General features: G+C 41.8%; 2 protein-coding genes across 9 annotated transcripts in view; both read left to right on the forward strand.

Annotated features, from left to right (window-relative positions):
• Nucleotides 1-19,305, forward strand: part of LOC115727874 (cysteine-rich receptor-like protein kinase 44) — a 268,503-nt gene that overhangs the window by 193,137 nt on the left and 56,061 nt on the right. The window contains exon 1 of one of the 8 annotated variants that reach the window (XM_048276951.1): nucleotides 3,855-3,942. The exons of 6 other annotated variants lie outside the window; for them this stretch is intronic. In XM_048276951.1, the coding sequence (XP_048132908.1) occupies nucleotides 3,940-3,942 (3 nt within the window). In that variant the 5' untranslated portion in view covers nucleotides 3,855-3,939. Of the gene's footprint in view, nucleotides 1-3,854; nucleotides 3,943-19,305 lie in introns of those variants that run through there. One more of the 8 variants, XM_048276952.1, reaches the window with a different exon arrangement.
• LOC115733802 (cysteine-rich receptor-like protein kinase 29) overlaps nucleotides 1-19,305 on the forward strand; it is a gene marked incomplete at its 5' end in the record, with an annotated part of 226,285 nt that overhangs the window by 180,727 nt on the left and 26,253 nt on the right. The gene's annotated exons all lie outside the window — the stretch shown is intronic.

Consider the following 19,305-nt stretch of genomic DNA (forward strand, 5'->3'; position numbering starts at 1 on the left):
GGAAATAAAATTTGGATTTTCACGGGTTAAGCTCGGTTCGGAAAAAGTCTAGGTCCATAGAGGCCATGGGTGGTCCGAGTGGTGGTTCCACCTGGAACGCAGGGAAGGAAAAAAAAGAACGAAGAAGAAAAGAAAAAAATAAAAAAAAAATTATGGAATTGAAAAAAATATTAAAAAGATATGTAAAAATGTCCACGCTGGCGCCGATCATGCCACATGGCATGGCTGGCATCCACAGTCACGAATTCCAATCAAAATTAATCGAATAAACTCAATTAGCACAAATACAAAATGTTTAGTACTAAATTGACAATTCAATGTGATAGAATGGGCTATTCGATGTCTAGGCACACCTTCTTTATTCGGATGTTATTTCTTCCGTTCTAAAATTTTCTTTTTTAAAGAAATTAATGGCTGTGGTTTTTTAGAAACGATAATTGAAAGAAGTCCTATAATTGACGCACGCAAGCAAGAGTATACCTCATTCAAGAGCTTAGTTTCTGGCGCAAGTAACACATCGAGACAGGTTGATACATTTTATGAACAATGTCTGTCAGGTTGGGCTTCTTCGAGACAGGGACGAACTTGATTTTGTCCTTAAATTTGCCTATGTGGAAACCGCAGTAATTCCAACTCCTATGGCTTGCAAAGAGAATCAAATTTTGCCACAACACTTTTTAGTTTAATGAATTTGATGGGATGAGAAATAGAGGTAAGTCAGTCTAATCGAAAATAGCTAACATGGATACTGACCATCCTACACTAGCATGGACATAATATTTTAATACTTTATTTATTTCTCTTTTCTCTTTCCTTTTTTTTCTTTTCTCTTTCTTTTCTTTCTTCTTCTTCATCGCCAGGCCTCGGCGACTAGCCAAAGGCGAGGGCCGGCAAAGGGGAGGCTCGACCTCTCCAAATCCGGCTAGGGCGAGGCTTACCCGGCCATCGATAGGGCTCGCCCGCCCCTAGGGAGGTCAACCTCGCCCTCATAGGGCAAAGTCAACCTCACCATGGCCAAGCAAGGCTCGATCGGCTAGAGGAAGAAGGAAGGAAAAAAAAATATAAATTTTTTTAAAAAGAGAAATATTAAAATATTATTAAAACTTATCCACGTCAATACCGGCCATGTTATGTAGGATAGGCGGCATCTATGTCAGCTTTTTTTTGTTAAAATTTGTTAGATGGAGTGGATTGACACAAATGCAAAAAGTTTAGGAACTCAATTGGCGGAAAAAAAAACAGAGTTTAGAACTGAATTGATATAATTGTAATAACTTTAATAACTCTTTCATTTTTTTTTTTTTTTTGTGGATAATTTTCCCTAAATAAATAAACTTGGCTGCGTCATGTGCTAACCATGATAAACAAATAGAAAGATAATAAAAGTCGCCGAGTAAAGACAAGGTCTGCTTCTTCAACCCCCCAATTCAGTAAACAAAGGAGTGCCAGAGCGGCGCCCACAGTGGTCGCTCTTCCCAGGAAACTTCCCATTTGAAGACCGAATTCATTTGGCCGCAGAATAAACTTCTAGCCACCCACTTTGACAAAGAGAGTCTCCCCCACCTTATCGTTCATCTCATTCTCCATCGTTGCTTCAACTTCAAGGGCCAAAAGCGGAGAAAATCATCAAGTTTGGGATTTCCTAGGCTTGTTTGGTCCGTGAAGAAAGAAAGAACAAGAAATGGTTGATTATGCTGGAGCGGCTGTGGGAACGGCATTTGGCGAGCTGTTCGCGCTCGTTAAGCACGTAGTGAAGACTGTTGCCACGTTTCGTGATCAGCTGAAGAAGATACAAACCACTTTGGGCGACATAGAACCTATAATCAAGGACATGAACAAGTACAACGATCGGCTGAAGCGTGGTCCGGAAGAGATGGCTCCAATCAAGGACCTATTGGAGGAAGGGAAAGCACTTGTCAACAAATGCTCGGCGATCCACGGGCTCGACCCTGTCACGAAGTATACGCACTCGAAAAAGCTTACCGAGTTCAACGCGGCAGTGGTGGAAAAGTTCCAGCTTTACATGCCGCTTCTGAATGCAAGGGACGAAAAGGAAATATTGGTGGACGTGAAGGCGATACAGGGAGATGTGAAGGAGGTCAAGAACTTGTTAATTTCCATGCTGAACAGCGGAGCCCTCCAGCGCAGGCCCGAGGACTTGGGCGACCTTGCGCTCCCTGCGGCGCCCGATTTCATTTTTCGGGTCGGAAGTGGAGGCATCCTCAAGCAAGCTCAAGGACTTGTTAACTTCCATGCTGAACAGCGGAGACCTCCAGAGCAGGCCCGAAGCTTTGGTCGAGCTTGCGGAGCTCAAGGACTTGTTAACTTCCATGCTGTGCAGCAAAGCCCTCCAGAGCAGGGCCGAGGCTTTGGGCGACTTTGCGGTCCCTGCAGGACCCGATTTCATTGTCAGGTCAGAGGTGGAGGCATCCTCTAGCAAGCTCGAGGAGCAGTTGCTCGAGGAGGGAGCGTATGTGATTGCTGTGAACACCGGGGGCGAGTGCGAGAAGACCAGTCTGCTTAGGAAATTATGTCGGGGACTGGCAAATCAAGGTATGTGTGATTAGTACTTTAATTGATCCGGAACTAAACAAAGTAGGGATGAATTAATTGAATTGATCCTTGCTGATTATGGTAAAATTTACCAAAACAGCCCACCATCTATGTGTATTGGAGCTTCTTGGTTATTATCCTGCCATTTAATTGAATTGATCCTTCCTAAACAGACTTGTTTAGGTTTAGAACCGAATTGGTATCTGTCCAATAGATTTATGACTTTTTTGGTAATTATCCTGCCATTTCTGTGTGTAGGTTGAATGATTGAATTCCATTACATGTTCTCTCTGTCGATCAATCCGAAAGGAAGACAGAAACTTCTTTCATATTGATCGAGTAAAAGAAGACAATGATTATATATTTATTCGTACTAAAAAATAAAAATAAGTGTATAAGTCATGTTCCTTGTTTTTTTTTTTTGTCGAGAATTCGATGTTCCTGTTCACTTCTTTTAAAAATGATCAAGAAAATCCATTGTTGTTGGTCTGCAGATCGGGAGCGTCTAATAGCTCTGCAAAAAAAACTTCCAAACTTGTTCTCTCTGTTTCAGTAAACCATTTCACTATCTTTACTCTGATTTCCATAAGAAATTCATGAAAGTAATGAAACCGAAGTCGAAAAGGCAACCAATTGCTGGGATGACAAAATTCAGAAATCCGAATAACTTTCCCTTGATTTATCGGAGAATGGCGCGATGTATCTTTCGCATCATATTTGGTGGTGCGTGGTGGGCATCTGTTCTTGTTATATCCTTCACTCTGTTCAGTCGTAATGGCGCTTCAGTAATTTCTCCAGTGTATTACTTAGTATCCAGTGAGCAATGATCATAAACATAATGTGCCTTTGCTTCTGCACTACTTTTCATCGGCGTTGTCGTGCTCCTGATAGTGAAAAGGAAGAAGAAGCAGCCCAGACAGAAGAAGCAACCCAGACAAAGTGTCAAAGGCGAGTCTTTTAACCTTTTGCATTGGAATAGCAACTGTTCATGAGGTTAAGAACGATCATGAAAATAATGTAGTTGACTAATGACTATGCTTTTGCATCAGCAAAGTAGTAAGAGCAGCATCGCTTTCGACAATCAGGCCAAAAACTTATAAGGGTTTATGATTTACTTGTATGCCTACACGTGAAATTACATGTACTAAAAGTTTCTGAAACTTTCATTATGAAAACTATGAAAAGATAATGACGCTCGCTCTTTTTTTTTTTTTGGGTTGGAAGATGCTCACTCTGAATGACCATGTTTTTGTCTTTCTAGATGAACTTGAGGATGACATTAGCACGGCGGATCGGCTGCAATTTGATTTTGGCACAATCAGAGCAGCAACGGATAATTTCTCTGACTCCAAGAAGCTTGGACAAGGAGGTTTTGGTGCTGTTTACATGGTAATAATTGACAAAGCACATCCCGTATTCTCTTGTATTCAAAATTCAAGCAACCAAATAGTCAAAGATGACATCAATCTGATACTCTTCCAGATGCTTCAATGTATCAATCGACTCTCACGAGGAACTAATTTGGTGAAATCTCAGGGTCAGCTCTCCAATGGACAAGAAATCGCGGTGAAACGGTTGTTGCGGAATTCCAGCCAAGAGGAAGCAGAATTCAGGAACGAGGTGATGGTAATAGCCAGGCTAAAACATAGGAACTTGGTCAAGCTCCTAGGTTTCTGTCTGAAAGGAGCTGAACGGCTTCTCATCTACGAGTTTGTGCCCAATTTGAGCCTTGATAAATTCATATTCGGTATGTTTCTCGGGTTGTCATTTGTGAAATTAGATCCTCACAAAATGTTTAGTGGACATCTTATATAATGTGATTCCACCAAAATGAGTAGATTCCCTGGAGCGTGCGAATTTCAACTGGGATAAGCGTCACAAGGTAATAATGGGTGTCGCCCGAGGGATGCTTTACCTACACGAAGAATCTGGACTTCGTATCATCCATCGGGACCTCAAAGCTAGCAACATTTTGTTGGACTCAGACATGAATCCGAAAATATCGGATTTCGGTATGGAGTGGCTGTTCGAGTTAGACCAAACAGAGATAGAGACAAGATTCGTAGGGACCTAGTAAGTGCTACAGCATTCTAAAGCTAATGACTACCAAAAGAACAAAGCAAACAATAGAACTAATATGGTGAACTTATTGTGATGCACAGCGGATACATGGCGCCAGAGTATGTGATGAACAGAAGCTACTCGGTCAAGTCAGATGTATACAGTTTCGGAGTGCTGGTTTTGGAGATGATGCGTGGTCACAGGAACAATGACCTCATGGGCAATGACATGGAGGGCCTCATAAGTTATGTGAGTATAAGAACATACCTTCTCATTTCGCGTAATATTCCGGAGATCAATCTGCTCAATGTTTGTCAGATGTTTGCAGGTTTGGAAACAATGGAGGGAAGGATCAATCTCGAACATAATCGATCCCTCTATAACATCTGGTTCGAGTACTGAAATTGCAAGGTGCATCCACATTGGTCTACTATGTGTCCAGGAAAATGCAGCTAGCCGGCCAACGATGGCCTCAGTCCTTCTCATGCTTAACAGCCACTCATTCACACTCCCAATGCCGTCGAGACCAGCATTCTTCATTCATAGCACCAGCGAATCTGTTATGTCATTCACGCAGGATTACAGTTCAGTGGTATCTGAGGCCAAGAGTTCAACAAGTGAATCGAACCAGTTCTTGAAAAGCGAGGCCTCTATGACCAAGCCCCACGGTGGTAAGAGCTGCATCGCTCTCAACAATTAGGCCAAAAGTTTTTGAAACTTCCATTATGAAGACTATAAAAAGATAATGATTCTCGCTCAGAATGACCGCGTTTTTGTCTTTGTAGGTGAAGTTGTGCATGAAATTAGCATGGCGGATTCACAGCAATTTGATTTCGGCACTATCAGCGCAGCAACGGAGAACTTCTCTTATACCAAGAAACTTGGACAAGGCGGTTTCGGTGCTGTTTACATGGTAATAATTTGACAAAGCACATCCTCTACTCTCTTGTATTCAAAATTCAAGCAACCAAATAGTCAAAGTTGACATCAATCTGATACTCTTCCAAATGCTTCAATGTACCGATCAATACTCACGAGGAACTAATTTGGCGAAATTTCAGGGTCAGCTCTCCAATGGACAAGAAATCGCGGTGAAACAGATGTCGCTGAATTCCAGCCAAGGGGAAGCAGAATTCAGGAACGAGGTGATGGTACTAGCTAGGCTACAACATAGGAACTTGGTCAGGCTCCTGGGTTTCTGTCTGGAAGGAGTCGAACGGCTTCTCATTTACGAGTTTGTGCCCAATTCAAGCCTTGATAGCTTCATATTCGGTAATGTTTCTCGGGTTTTCATTTTGAAATCAGATCCTCACAAAATGTTTAATGGACGTCTTATACAATGTGATTCCACCAAAATGCCTAGATCCCCTGAAGCGTGCGAATCTTAACTGGGATAAGCGTCATAAGATAATAATGGGTGTCGCCCAAGGGATGCTTTACCTACACGAAGAATCTCAACTTCGTATCATCCATAGGGACCTCAAAGCCAGCAATGTTTTGTTGGACTCAGACATGAATCCGAAAATATCGGATTTCGGTTTGGCGAGGCTGTTCAAGTTGGACCAAACTCATGCACAGACAAACCGAATTGTGGGGACCTAGTAAGTTTCACGACCTCCTAGAGCTTATGATTACCAAAAGAACAAGGTAAACTATAGAGCTAATATGATGGACTTATTGTAATGCATAGCGGATATATGGCGCCGGAGTATGCGATGAAGGGAAAGTTCTCGTTCAAGTCAGATGTATACAGTTTCGGAGTGCTGGTTTTGGAGATTGTGAGTGGTCATAGGAACAATCACTGCATGGGCGATGACATGGAGGACCTTATAAGCTATGTGAGTATAAGAACATACCTTCTCATTTCGCATAATGTTTTGGAGATGAAGCTGCTCAATGTTGTCAGATATTTGCAGGTTAGGAAGAATTGGAGGGAAAGATCAATATCGAACGTCATTGATCCCTCTATAACTTCTGGTTTGAATGCTGAAATTGAAAGGTGCATTGACATTGGTCTGCTATGTGTCCAAGAAAACGTGGCTAGCCGGCCAACGATGCGCTCGGTTTTCCTCATGCTTAACAGCCACTCCGTCGCTCTCCAAGTGCCGTCGAGACCCGCAATCTCCATGGACAGCGCCATCGAATCTGATACGCCATACATGCGGGATTATAGTTCAGAGGCCGAGAGATCAAGAAGCTAATCGAACCAGTTCTTGCAAAGCGAGGCCTATATTGTCGGAGTTAGCGAATACTTCAAGGACCCTTGTTTCTCACACCGGCTACGCTCACGTGAGCTTAGGGAAACTGAAGTGTTACCCAACGACATGTGACCCCTGCGTGCGGGATGCGAGGGTTCGGGGGCAGCACCCCCGACACGGGTGTCCCGCTGCCCGTTCGGTGGGCAAGGGTTCGGGGGCAGCTCCTCCCGACGGAGGTTTCTGGGTAATCTCTTTGCAAGACGTAACCCTAATCTTGGGGTGAACCTGGGTAATCTCGTCCATCTTTCCAATTTTTCTTGATTCTCTGTGTGATCGTCTGATTCGGTTTCGATAAATCCCTTCATATATGACCGACCCATACCCATGGTAGCCTTAGAAAATGGTTAATCAGCGGGCCCTGAGCATTATATTTTGTCCTTGTTGTGGCTTTCGGAAGTTATATGGCTTCAATGGCTTGGGATTAAATCCAGATTCATATGATGTCGCTATAAATACATGAGAACGCATGTGAGCCGCAGAAGTGAAGGAGATCAAAGAGACGCACATTTTAGACGAATATGTCTACATCGTAAGATTAGGCATGCCACATTACAGTATAACTTTGTTCACACCAACCCACATCATATACTCAATTCTCCAATCATATCCGATTTTCATCATGTGTCTCTTCTCGTAATTTCTATGTGAACCGTTGCAACGCACAAAAAAGTTATATATATTCCGCATTCCATAACTAAGGTTTAATCTCGCTTTATTCAATTGCTGAGCAAATATGCTAATTGATTTTGAAATTGACAAAACAATCCATATTTTCTAGAATCTGAGTTAATACATAGAAATTCTCTTTTATAGATTGTCCTAAATACATTCAGATGTTGAGGAATGGTTATATTAGATTTTAATCTTGTAACTCAAGCTCAGACGCTAACGTAGAAATAGCTCAGACTCTTAGGGATTATTTCATATTAAGTCTCAAACAATGATAAAGAGATATTATATTATCATAACGGCTAGCAATCAAGTTAGATTCGTCTTCGGCAGCGGCAATGGAGTTAACATGGATCGGCTTCACCAGATCTGGCTTGGACGAGCCTTGCCCATGCTAGCAAGGCCTCACTAGGCATCGGCTAGGCGAGTGTTAGCCATAGCGAGGCTCGCCACAACAAGTGTTGGCCTAGGTGAATGTCGGCCGTGGCGAGTCTCGCCTTCACCGGTGCTTGCCCTCGGCCCGACAAGGCAGCCGTCCCGGCATGTGGTGTGCGGCCGGGCGATGGCCAACCACCTGCAATGCGGGGAAGGAAAAAAGAACGAATAAGAAAGAAGAAGGAGAAAGGAAAAAAGAACAAAGAAGAAAGGAAAAGAGGAAAAAAAGTATAGAATTCAAAAAAATATTAAAAAGGTATGTAAAATATCCACGTAGGCGTCAACCGTGTCACGTGACACGGCTGGCATCCACGTCATCAAATTCCGATCAAAATTGACCGGATTGACTCAATTAGCACAAATGCAAAAAGTTTAGAACTAAATTGGCACTAATAAGAATTTGAGAATTGAATTGTTACTAATGCAATATGTTCAAGACTTTTTTGACACTTTTCCCAAGATAATGGCGAGATTTCATGCTTCTGACCTCAAGAGCCGAACAGGAGAGAAGATCGATGAAGTGGGCTCATTTTTCAAAGCCATGCACGAGAACGCTATGTGGGAAAGGCAAACATAAACTTTTGTATTGGGAATCTTCCAAAACTGCTGGTGTTGTTCCATGGATTTTGGGCAACGTTTTTTGGTGACAGGTTTCGCAAGAATATTGTTGACGCCTAAATTTTGACTAATCTATTTTTTGCATAAAAATTAGAACTAATTTTAGTTCTAAATAAAAAATCATCTCACATATTTATTTTTAACGTACATTGCATTGGCATATAATTGGGCAAGCAGAATACTTAATTTTGCGGGATGAAAAAATACACCGAGAAGATTTGAAACTTCGGGACTGTATTGCAAATACTTAAAACTTCGGGGACTGTATTGCAAATACTTGAAACTTCGGGGACTGCATTGCAAATACCAAAAGAAGATGGAGAAAGGAAGATGGTGAAGAGAAGATAATGAAAGGAAGGTAGTGAAGAGAAGATAAAGAAGAGAAGATAATGAAAGGAAGATGGTGAAGGGAAGATGAAGAAGAGAAGATGAATATGAAGAAGGGAAGATGAAAATGGAAGGTGAAGAAATGAAGATGAAGAAGAGAAGATGAAAATGGAAGGTGAAGAAGTGAAGATGAAGAATGAAGGATGGAGAACTTTGCCTATAAAAGAGGAGTAGAATTGAGAGAGAAGGGGGGGAAAGTGAAAGAGAATTGAGAGAGTTTTAGAGTGGAAGAGAATTGAGAGAATTTGTGAGAGAAATTCTTTAGAGAGGAAAAAAGAGAGTTCTTGAGAAAAATCGTAAGAGAAAATTTGAGAGTGAAGAAAAGAGTTTTAGTCGAGCATCATCTTCGACGAGTCCCGGCACGTACTTCGCCTCTCGCCATCCAACAACGCCACTGCTTGCCTTTTTTCGACGATAGCCACGTTCTTCCAACTTTGAGATCTTGAAGGAAGCCATAACGTGTACGTGAGTAAGATTTTGTGTAATAGAAGGTAACCCTTTCCATCTCGATCTACAAAAATGTAATCGTTTGGTGTGAACATTTGTTTGTTTATTTTAGACATGTCACGTGTCCCAAAATTTAGCATTATTACATGTTAATTTATTTTTGTAAATACTCGTGATTGGCTGCGTTTTCTTTCTTTCTAAATCACCCATGGTGTATATCGTACAAAGTTCAATGTTTTACATCCCCATAAAAAGAAGAAAAAATCAAAAAATTGCATCTTTGAATTTCAAGTAAAATCCATCAAAATTGCCAAATCAAATATTTTTCATGAAAATGGTACCGAAAGGGCGTTAGAGTAATCTAGCGTAACCAAATCCCCGAATTCAAAATCTCCTCGGTTCGCGGAAATAAGATAGTCTTCTCCCGCTATTTTATTTAGGTTTCTAATCAACCTACCGAAAATGATTAGTGGCGACTCCAAATTCAAAACACATTGCATGTTAATTATTTGAACCTTAAGTTGCGATTTGGTATGGACTTGGGAGAGTCCGAGTTAGGTTAGTTAATTAATTAACCCGATAATCCATTAGCCCGAAAATTAACTTGTTTATTTTTTTAGGTCGTGACAGCTTGGCGACTCACTGGGAATGTAAGAGGACTTAGGCCGGATAATTTCATGAAAAAGGAATCACTTGATTTGGCAAACTTTGGTTGAATTCTCATTCTTAGGTGTTAAATGTTTTTGCAGATTGGGAGTTATAAGGGGAGGAGTGATTGGCTAACCCTTTGTTTTGCGTGCTTGGTGAATTGGAATTGTGATTTAACTTTTGAATCATTGAAGCGGTGTTTTGCTTTTAATTGTTGTGCATGATTTATCGTCTTTGCACTACACTACACACAACCCGTGACCGAACCCGGGTCACACTAATAGTTTTAAGATGGTATTTAGATGGTCCTTTAACCTTGGCGGTAAGGCTTCGCTAAAGGTTATCCCATCCGGATCCCGAAATTTTTTTCAAAAAAATGGCTCAAGGGTCGTTCTTATGCACGTGAGGCTACGATGCATGAGAATTGCCCTTGTCGACCGAACCAAGCCGAAGTGATTGAACCCGACTAGTCATGACTATTGTACGCGAGGCTGCGACTAGTCATGATGATTGCGCGAGGCTGCGACATGTCGTTTCGTTCATCATTTCACTTTGCAAAAGCCTTTTGGATAGATAGAATAAGATTTAAACTCACAATTCATGCGCATGTCTTTGTGATTGACATTTTCTTCCTATGAACGGTAATTTCTTGTCTCTTTTACCATATTATCTCATTTTTATTTTGAGCTGGTCCATGGTTTAGGAGTATCGTTGTCTTATTTCCAATTTCGCACATTGCTTCCGTAGCTTTTACAATTTCATCGGTTGTCCTCCATTCTGATTTGGCTAGTTCTTGTTGTGCGATTTTTACTAAATTCTACGATCGAGTTTTGAGTAAGTGCCAAACATGAAAGTTGTAGACCTATGTTTCAACTAATATCCTACAAAATTTCAAAATTAAATTCATAATTTAAGATGGCCTTTCGTTTTTTCAACTACCTGCTGTTATAACAGTTTTCTGAATGCGATTTTTCGGAAAGACACATTAAACTGATTTGATCCGCTCATTTCTAATCCGATTGGCCAACATGAAAGTTGTTCACCATCTTCTCAACTACAAGCTCGTAAAATTTGGACGAATTTCAGTCAACGTGTGAATTAATACGGATTTTTTCATAAAAGCGGACAAACTGAAAATTGCCTGTTCTATTCCTTTGGTCATAATTACTTTATTCGTTTGAGTCTAGAGGGATGCCATGGGCCGGCACGCTATTCTTGCTCCTTATACTCATTTTGGGTTTGTTACTGCGTACGGGTAATTTATCACGGATCCTCCACATATCACTCGATCGGCCGCGAGGAAGATGGCCGACATCAACGCCACCGTCGGTGCTGCCCTAGACGAGAAACTTGGCTCCTTGACCGAGCGCTTCGAAGGGATGATGTCCCGAAAGATGGAGGAAATGATGGCTGCCTTCGCCGCCAAACTTCAATCATCCACCGCCAGCCCGCCGCTAACCATTCCTGCTCTAATTCCTCCTATAGACAACTCCGGTAAAGCCCGGGAAACTGCTCCCTATCGGACAATGCCGCTAGAAGACGTGATCTTCACGGGCGTAAGCTCGAGCACGCCGCCCGTAGTCCCAATCCCCCAAGCCAGCCCCGTGGCCCCCGGGTTGAATGGTGATACGGCCAAGCGGTTGGCCCAAATGGAACAGAGGATCCGAGAGGTCGAGGGGACTCACAACATACCCGATTGACACTGTCTGTCTTTTCAAAGGTCACAAGGTCTTAGGAGAAGTTCAAGATGCCCGACTTTGAGAAGTATGATGGAACTTCCAACCCGGTTCAGCACGTCCGGATGTACCAGGCAAGAATGAACAAGTATGCGATCAATGGCCTCCTAATGGTCCGGACTTTCCAGGCTAGTTTAAAAGAAGCTGCCATGAGATGGTATACGGACTACGAGATCTACCGGATGGATGATTGGGAGAAGGCAGCTAATGCTTTCATCAAACATTTTAGCTTTAACTTGGACGTGCTGACCACCAGAGAAGATCTTGAACAGCTTGAGATGAAGAGAGGAGAAACAATCAAAGCGATATGCTACCGGGTGGAGGAACGTGGCATCTCAAGTGAAACCATCCCCTCCCGAAAGGGAGCTCATGAAATTGTTTGTTTCAACTCTGCTGCAAGTTATGAAAACCCGAATTGCGGGATCCGCTGCTACGTCATTCAGCCATCTCATCGCAATGGCTGAAGAAATCGAGAACGGTATGAAGAAAGGTTGGTACGATGATGTCACCACGACGACTAAGAGGTTTGCGGTAAGGAAAGATAAGGAACCGGCTCCACAGGTTAACATGACCTACAGCCGAGAAAACCCATGACCCGGACGCCGGTTGTGCAGATTCCTAATCAGCAGAGAAGCTAATTTCCGCGCACAACGACAAAGAGGGAATCAACGGCCCCCTCGGCGGTTTACTCCTCTACCAGGAACCCCGTCACGGGTACTCGCGGTTCTACGTAAGAGAGGTTTACTGACTTCCGAGCCTCTACGATCCGGTAACACGAGCTCGCCAAAATATGATCCATCAAAGAAATGTGATTACCACTTGTGGGGAGCCTTGGACATGACACCGACACTGTTTCGTGTTGAAGCATCGGATTCAAGATCTTCTTGATTCTAAGGCATTCTCATTCCAAGACAACAAACAGCCAAATGTCCAGAATAATCCTTTGCCGATCATTCGGTAAAGTTAATGCTTGTATTCGGGCTGGGAATCGACACAGGTTGGTGCTAGTAAGGATGAAGGAGTCTTCGATATCGCCGGTTGTTTTGATGATGTAACCATTGCTGCTATATCTGAAGACGGAGCGCATAAAGAGGAACCTTACCTAGCGCCTAAACCTTCCAAATCATTCATTAACGCCATGTGTGATGATCCACTGGAGGGTTTAGATTCGTAGTAACATCTTTATGTTTATGCAATCCTCTGCGTGGGACATTTTCTGTTTCCTTTAGGTTTTGGGTCACATTGGGATTTCTATTCTGTGTTGCACTCTTGAATTTTTTCCTAGAAGATGTAATTTCATATCAATAAAATTGCACTATTTTTCGAATCTTGTTGAAGTATCCCAAACCAACCCGATGACGATAACCAACGACCAACAAGTTTGTCATCATGGTAAGAACTGAGGGTTGGGCTTCTTCAAGAATTCATGTCCCACGGTTTTGAAAAAAAAATAATAACAAAAAAATAAATAAATAAAGTTCTTCAAAAAAAAAAAAAAAAACACCGCAATTAAACCTTGTTTGTTTTTCTGATTTTGTTACTTTATGTTTCGTGGGGATACATGAGGAGGGAAACCTAGTGGATTTAGAAGTATACGACCTAGATGAGTCCAGTCCAGATTATGAGGAAATTCGTCGAGATTTCGAACGACATGAGGAGATCAAGCCCTTGACAAGTGAACAAACTATCTCGGTCAACCTAGGCGATGCGGAAAATCCTAAAGAAGTTAAGATCGGGGCAAACCTTTCCAAAGAGATGATTGAGCGCTTGATTAAGCTCTTGAAGGATTACCGGGACATTTTCGCACGGTCCTATGCGGGATATGCCCGGTCTTGACCGTTCTATTGTCGAACATTGTTTGCCGATCGATCCTTCGGCTAAGCCCGGTAGTGCAAAAGTCAAGGAGGGCCGGACCTGCACTGGTCCGGAAGATCAAAGAGGAAGTCATGAAGCCGCTTGACGTCGGATTCTTGGAGACTACAGAATATTCTGATTGGGTTGCCAATATAGTCCCGGTCATGAAGAAGGATGGACGTATTCGAGTCTGTGTCGATTACCGAGATTTGAATAAGGCCAGTCCTAAAGATGATTTTCCCCTCCCACATATTGACATGCTCGTTGTGACGATCATGCAGGTTTGAATTGTTTTCATTCATGGATGGTTTTTCCGGGTACAATCAGATCCCGATGAATGTCAATGACAAGTTGAAAACCACTTTCACCACACCATGGGGAATGTTTCATTACCGGGTGATGCCGTTCGGTCTCAGAAATGCTGGGGCTACTTACCAACGAGCCATGGTTGCCCTTTTCCACGACATGATGCATAATGAGATTGAGGTTTACGTTGATGACATGATAGCAAAAACAAGGCATGGAGAAGATCACGTCGAAACGCTCAAGAAATTGTTCGACGGACTCCGAAAGTACAAGTTACGCCTCAACCCCGCCAAGTGTGTCTTTGGGACCAGCTCGGGCAAGCTGCTCGGATTCGTGGTGAGCAATAAGGGTATTGAAGTCGACCCTTCTAAAGTCAAGGCTATTCGTGAGCTTAAGCCGCCGACGACGGTTAAAGAAGTTCGAAGTCCGATGGGTAGGCTAAACTATATTGCTCGATTCATCTCTCGGTTATCAGAAACCGCTAAGCCATTCCTCAAGCTGTTAAAAGAAGAATGCGCTAATCCAATGGGATAGCGAATGTGAAGAAGCTTTTGGGAAACCGAAGCAAAGATCTCATGAGTCCACCCGTGCTTGTTCCTCCAACACCGGGGCAACCTTTAATCCTCTACCTCACAATCCTTAGTGAGTCTTTGGGTGCTATGTTAGCACAAGAGAGGCAGGAGGATGGAAAAGAACGAGCCATTTATTATCTGAGCAAGAAATTCACCGCTTCGGAAATGAAGTACACCGGCGCAGAAAACATGTGCGGCGTTAGTCTGGGTACTGCATAGGCTTCGGCAATATACCTTGCATTACCAGGTACTTCTGGTGACAAAGTGCGATCCTATCAAATACTTGCTTAATCAACCCGCCTTGATTGGTAGACTTGCCAAATGGCAAATCCTCATCTCCGAATTTGATGTTCAATATTTGTCCCAAAAGTCAATCAAGGGACGGGCTATAGCAGATGTCCTAGCTGAAAATCCGGGGCGAGATGATGATGCCTATTATTCCGAGGATCGGATCATGTCGGTGGAGGATTACATCTGGACTATGTATTTTGACTGAGCTGTCAATTTATCGGGATCGTGCACGGGCGCGGTTCTGATATCTCCAGGTGGTCAACATTATCCCGTGGCCGCAAAATTGGTATTCCCTTGCACAAATAACATAGCGGAATATGAGGCATGCATCCTCGGTCTGCAGGCTGCGATTGAAATGGGGATAGCCCGACTCAAGGTGTTCGGAGATTCCGCTCCGATTATCCTTCAGATCGTTGGAAAGTGGAAGACGAGAGATGCTAAATTGCTACCCTACCATGAGTATCTGGATAAACCGGTGGAGGAATTTGAGGATATCTGTCGCGACCTAAAAAAAAAATAGACGAGTTAATTTTCGGGCTAATGGATTATCGGGTTAATTAATTAACTAACCTAACTCGGACTCTCCCAAGTCCATACCAAATCGCAACTTAAGGTTCAAATAATTAACATGCAACGTGTTTTGAATTTGGAGTCGCCACTAATCATTTTCGGTAGGTTGATTAGAAACCTAAATAAAATAGCGGGAGAAAACTATCTTATTTCCGCGAACCGGAGATTTTGAATTCGGGGACTTGGTTACGCTAGATTACTCTAACGCCCTTTCGGTACCATTTTCATGAAAAATACTTGATTTGGCAATTTTGATGGATTTTGCTTGAAATTCAAAGATGCAATTTTTTTGGTTTTTTCTTCTTTTTTATGAGAATGTAAAACATGGAACTTTGTGCGATATACACCATGGATGATTTAGAAAGAAAGAAAACGCAGCCAATCACGAGTATTTACAAAAATAAATTAACATGTACTAATGTTAAACTTTGGAACACGTGACATGTCTAAAATAAACAAACAAATATTCAAACCAAACGATTACATTTTTGTAGATCGAGATGGAAAGGATTACCTTCTATTACACAAAATCTTACTCACATACACGTTATAGTTCCCTTCAAGATCTCGGAGCTGGAAGAACGCGGTTGTCGTCGAAAATGGCAAGCAATGGCGTTGTTGGGTGGCGAGAGGCGAAATGTCGGGACTCATCGAAGATGATGCTCGACTAAAACTCTTTTCTTCACTCTCGAATTTTTTCTTCTGATTTTGCTCAAGAACTCTCTTTTTCCTCTCTAAAAATTCCTCTCAAAAACTCTCTCAAAACTCTTTCAATTCTCTTCCACTCCCCCCTAAAACTCTTCTCAAGAGCTCTCTACCATCTCTATCACAAAAATTCTCCTCCTCAATTCTCAAGAACTCTCCCTCTTTTATAGCCAAATTTCTCCACCATTCATTCTTCATCTTCATTTCTTCACCTTCCATTTTCATCTTCCCTTCTTCATCTTCATTTCTTCACCTTCCATTTTCATCTTCCCTTCTTCATCTTCATTTCTTCACCTTCCATTTTCATCTTCCCTTCATCACCTTCCCTTCATCATCTTCCCTTCTTCATCTTCTTTTGGTATTTGCAATACAGTCCCCGAAGTTCCAAGTATTTGCAATGCAGTCCCCGAAATTTTAAGTATTTGCAATACAGTCCCCGAAGTTTCAAATCTTCTCGGTGTATTTTTCCATCCCGCAAAATTAAGTGTTCTGCTTGCCTAATTATATGCCAATGCAATGTACGCTAAAAATAAATATGTGAGATGATTTTTATAATTTTTATGCAAAAAACAAATTAGTCAAAATTTAGGCGTCAATGTACCCCCTCTTTGAGTGGAGGCTCGTAGAGGTTCCGCTCAAAGACGTAATTGAATCCTAAATTTTGACAGGTGCAAATTATGGATGAACTTTTTGGCGGGAGTTTTAATCCCATTTTTTTAATGTAATGAAGTGATGCATGATATGCAAGACCCAGTAAATAACATGTGTCATAATTCCTCTTTTCCATGTTAGAGAAACTCGCACATGGATCGCATACAAGAATACTTGTTTTACCAAATTTCTCGTAAGCTAATGGTTCTCTTAATTTCCAAGCTTCTTTTTGCGGATGCAAGGATTTTAAGGTATTTGGCCTATCTGTTATCGAGACTTCTCCCTAATGCAAGACAGCGCAAGATATGTGTGTCGTTTGAGATCACAAGAGCTACGTCGTTGTGAGTCGAAAGAAGTGGGATCAAGTTCACAAGAGCTACGTCGTTGTGAGTTGATTAAATGTCGAAATCGCCAAGTGCATATGTCTTCACGATTCGATAAAGGGGGAACCAAAATCATAAGAGCTACGTCGTTATGATTTGGTTTGGATCAAAAATATGGGTGCTTATGTCTTCATGATTTGATAAAGGAGCCGAAAATCATAAGAGCTATGTCATTATGAGCCGACTAAAGGTCAAGATCACCGGTGCATACGTCTTCGTGATTCGATACCGAAATCATAAGAGCTACGTCGTTATGATTTGAAGAGATGTCAAGATCGCCGGTGCATATGTCTTCACGTCCCGAGATTGAAACCATAAGAGCTACGTCGTTATGATTTGATAAGATGTCAAGATCGCCAAGTGCATATGTCTTCACGTCCCGAGATTGAAACCATAAGAGCTACGTCGTTATGATTTGATAAGATGTCAAGATCGCAAGTGCATATGTCTACACGACTTGACGAAGAGGCATATTGCCCGAATTGAACAATATTTGATAGGAGCACCATCGAATGGAATCGATAAGTACAAAAGGGGCATATTGCCTGAATTGAATCATAACAACTATCATGAGAAGAGTTGTTGATTTGAAAAGGGGTTCGGAAAACTTACCCGGGTTCTCCAAACGATTAATCAAGGAACGAGCGATTGCTTAGTATCGTACACGGTAGGCATTTGCCAGCAAAACTTGCTCATTCAATAATCCTTGGATGAATTTCGAGACCTTGGGAGGGAACTCGAACATCGGGAATGTATTACCTATCATAGAATGTCGGAGGTAACACACACAAACATATTCAACAATGAGTATAATGCAATCACTCATACTATGGTTCATGCATAACCATTCTGTCAAGTTTGCATTACCAATTTTGTCCAGGGAGGTTCTCACATTACGAATACCTCGAATGTGAGTTGAATGGGGGGACTTCGGTCCGAAAGGGCTTTCTCTCACTCTCGAGAAAAGCTATTTATCCTGTCTGCAAGGATTCAAGAGAAATCACTCAATCTTTCCATCATCGCATTCGATAAGGATCCAAGTAATCTCGCAATTGATACGACCGAGTCGATCTGGAGGTCTTGATTAGGACCGTAATGAGAGCTAGGTCAAAGGTTTACAAAGGGGACTCCAGTTGAGTCAAGGCTCTTGAAATGAATTTCTTCATCATTTGCTCCGGATTTACAAGTCAAGAATCCTGCAAAAATGAGAGAGAAATAATCTTGCTCGAACTTCTTCGAGTGATGCTTAAAATCATTTAACTCTACGTTAACTCAAGTGCCCTAATCAGAAGAGACTTTGGAGGGTTATAACGTAGGCTAGGATTGGGGACCGAGGAACGAAAAGGCTCGTTTTGGCTCAGAAATTAAATGAGAAGGGGCTTGACGTTGGTGATCATCGCCGACTAGTCACCGATCTTGGTCTTTCGGAAATGTCTTCAGAAAGAATACCATCATTGAATGAGGGATGGTAGTTTTCTACTGAAAATTGCACTTTACAAACTGATTTCTTGGGGAGTCTTCTTCACAACAAGTGTCTGTCAAGGATTTGCAAGAGACACAATGCAAACATGTACATGGAATTTACAACTTAACATGCAAAAATGTACATTCAAAATTCAGAAGTACTTTACAAATGAATGTGCATTGGCCTTACTTTTGGTAGGCACTTTACTTTTCCTATGCTCGACATTTTCATATGAGATCGGCCTTTGCTTTTCTTACTCCCAACTCTCATTTTTTCTTTTTTTTTTTTTTTTTTTCGAGAAGAGATTTTTTTTCTTTTTCTTTGAGAGCTCTTCAACATCTCTCTATTTTGCTTTTTTTTTTTTTTTTTTTTTTTTTTTTTTTTTTTTTTCGAGAGCGGGCCTTTCTCCCTTAAGCTGAGTTTGCCTCTCCTTTTTTTTTTTTCAATCCCATGATTTTGAACCAGGAATTACAACAAACATAAACATTTACAAAGAAAAATTATGTAAACATAAAAAATCTAGCATACAAGAAATGAGTCCATTCGGGAATTCTCTGTTGACCCGACCATCTCCAATTCTAATCCTTGGGAAAATGCTATCTTCGTCTTTGGAATGAGCAAATGATCACCAACGGGGGTTTAAGAAATGAATTTGCAGGCTCAAGTGAGCTATGCAAAGAATGAAGTGTATAGGAT

This window comes from Rhodamnia argentea, chromosome 3, assembly GCF_020921035.1.
Source record: "Rhodamnia argentea isolate NSW1041297 chromosome 3, ASM2092103v1, whole genome shotgun sequence".
Lineage (NCBI taxonomy): Eukaryota > Viridiplantae > Streptophyta > Magnoliopsida > Myrtales > Myrtaceae > Rhodamnia > Rhodamnia argentea.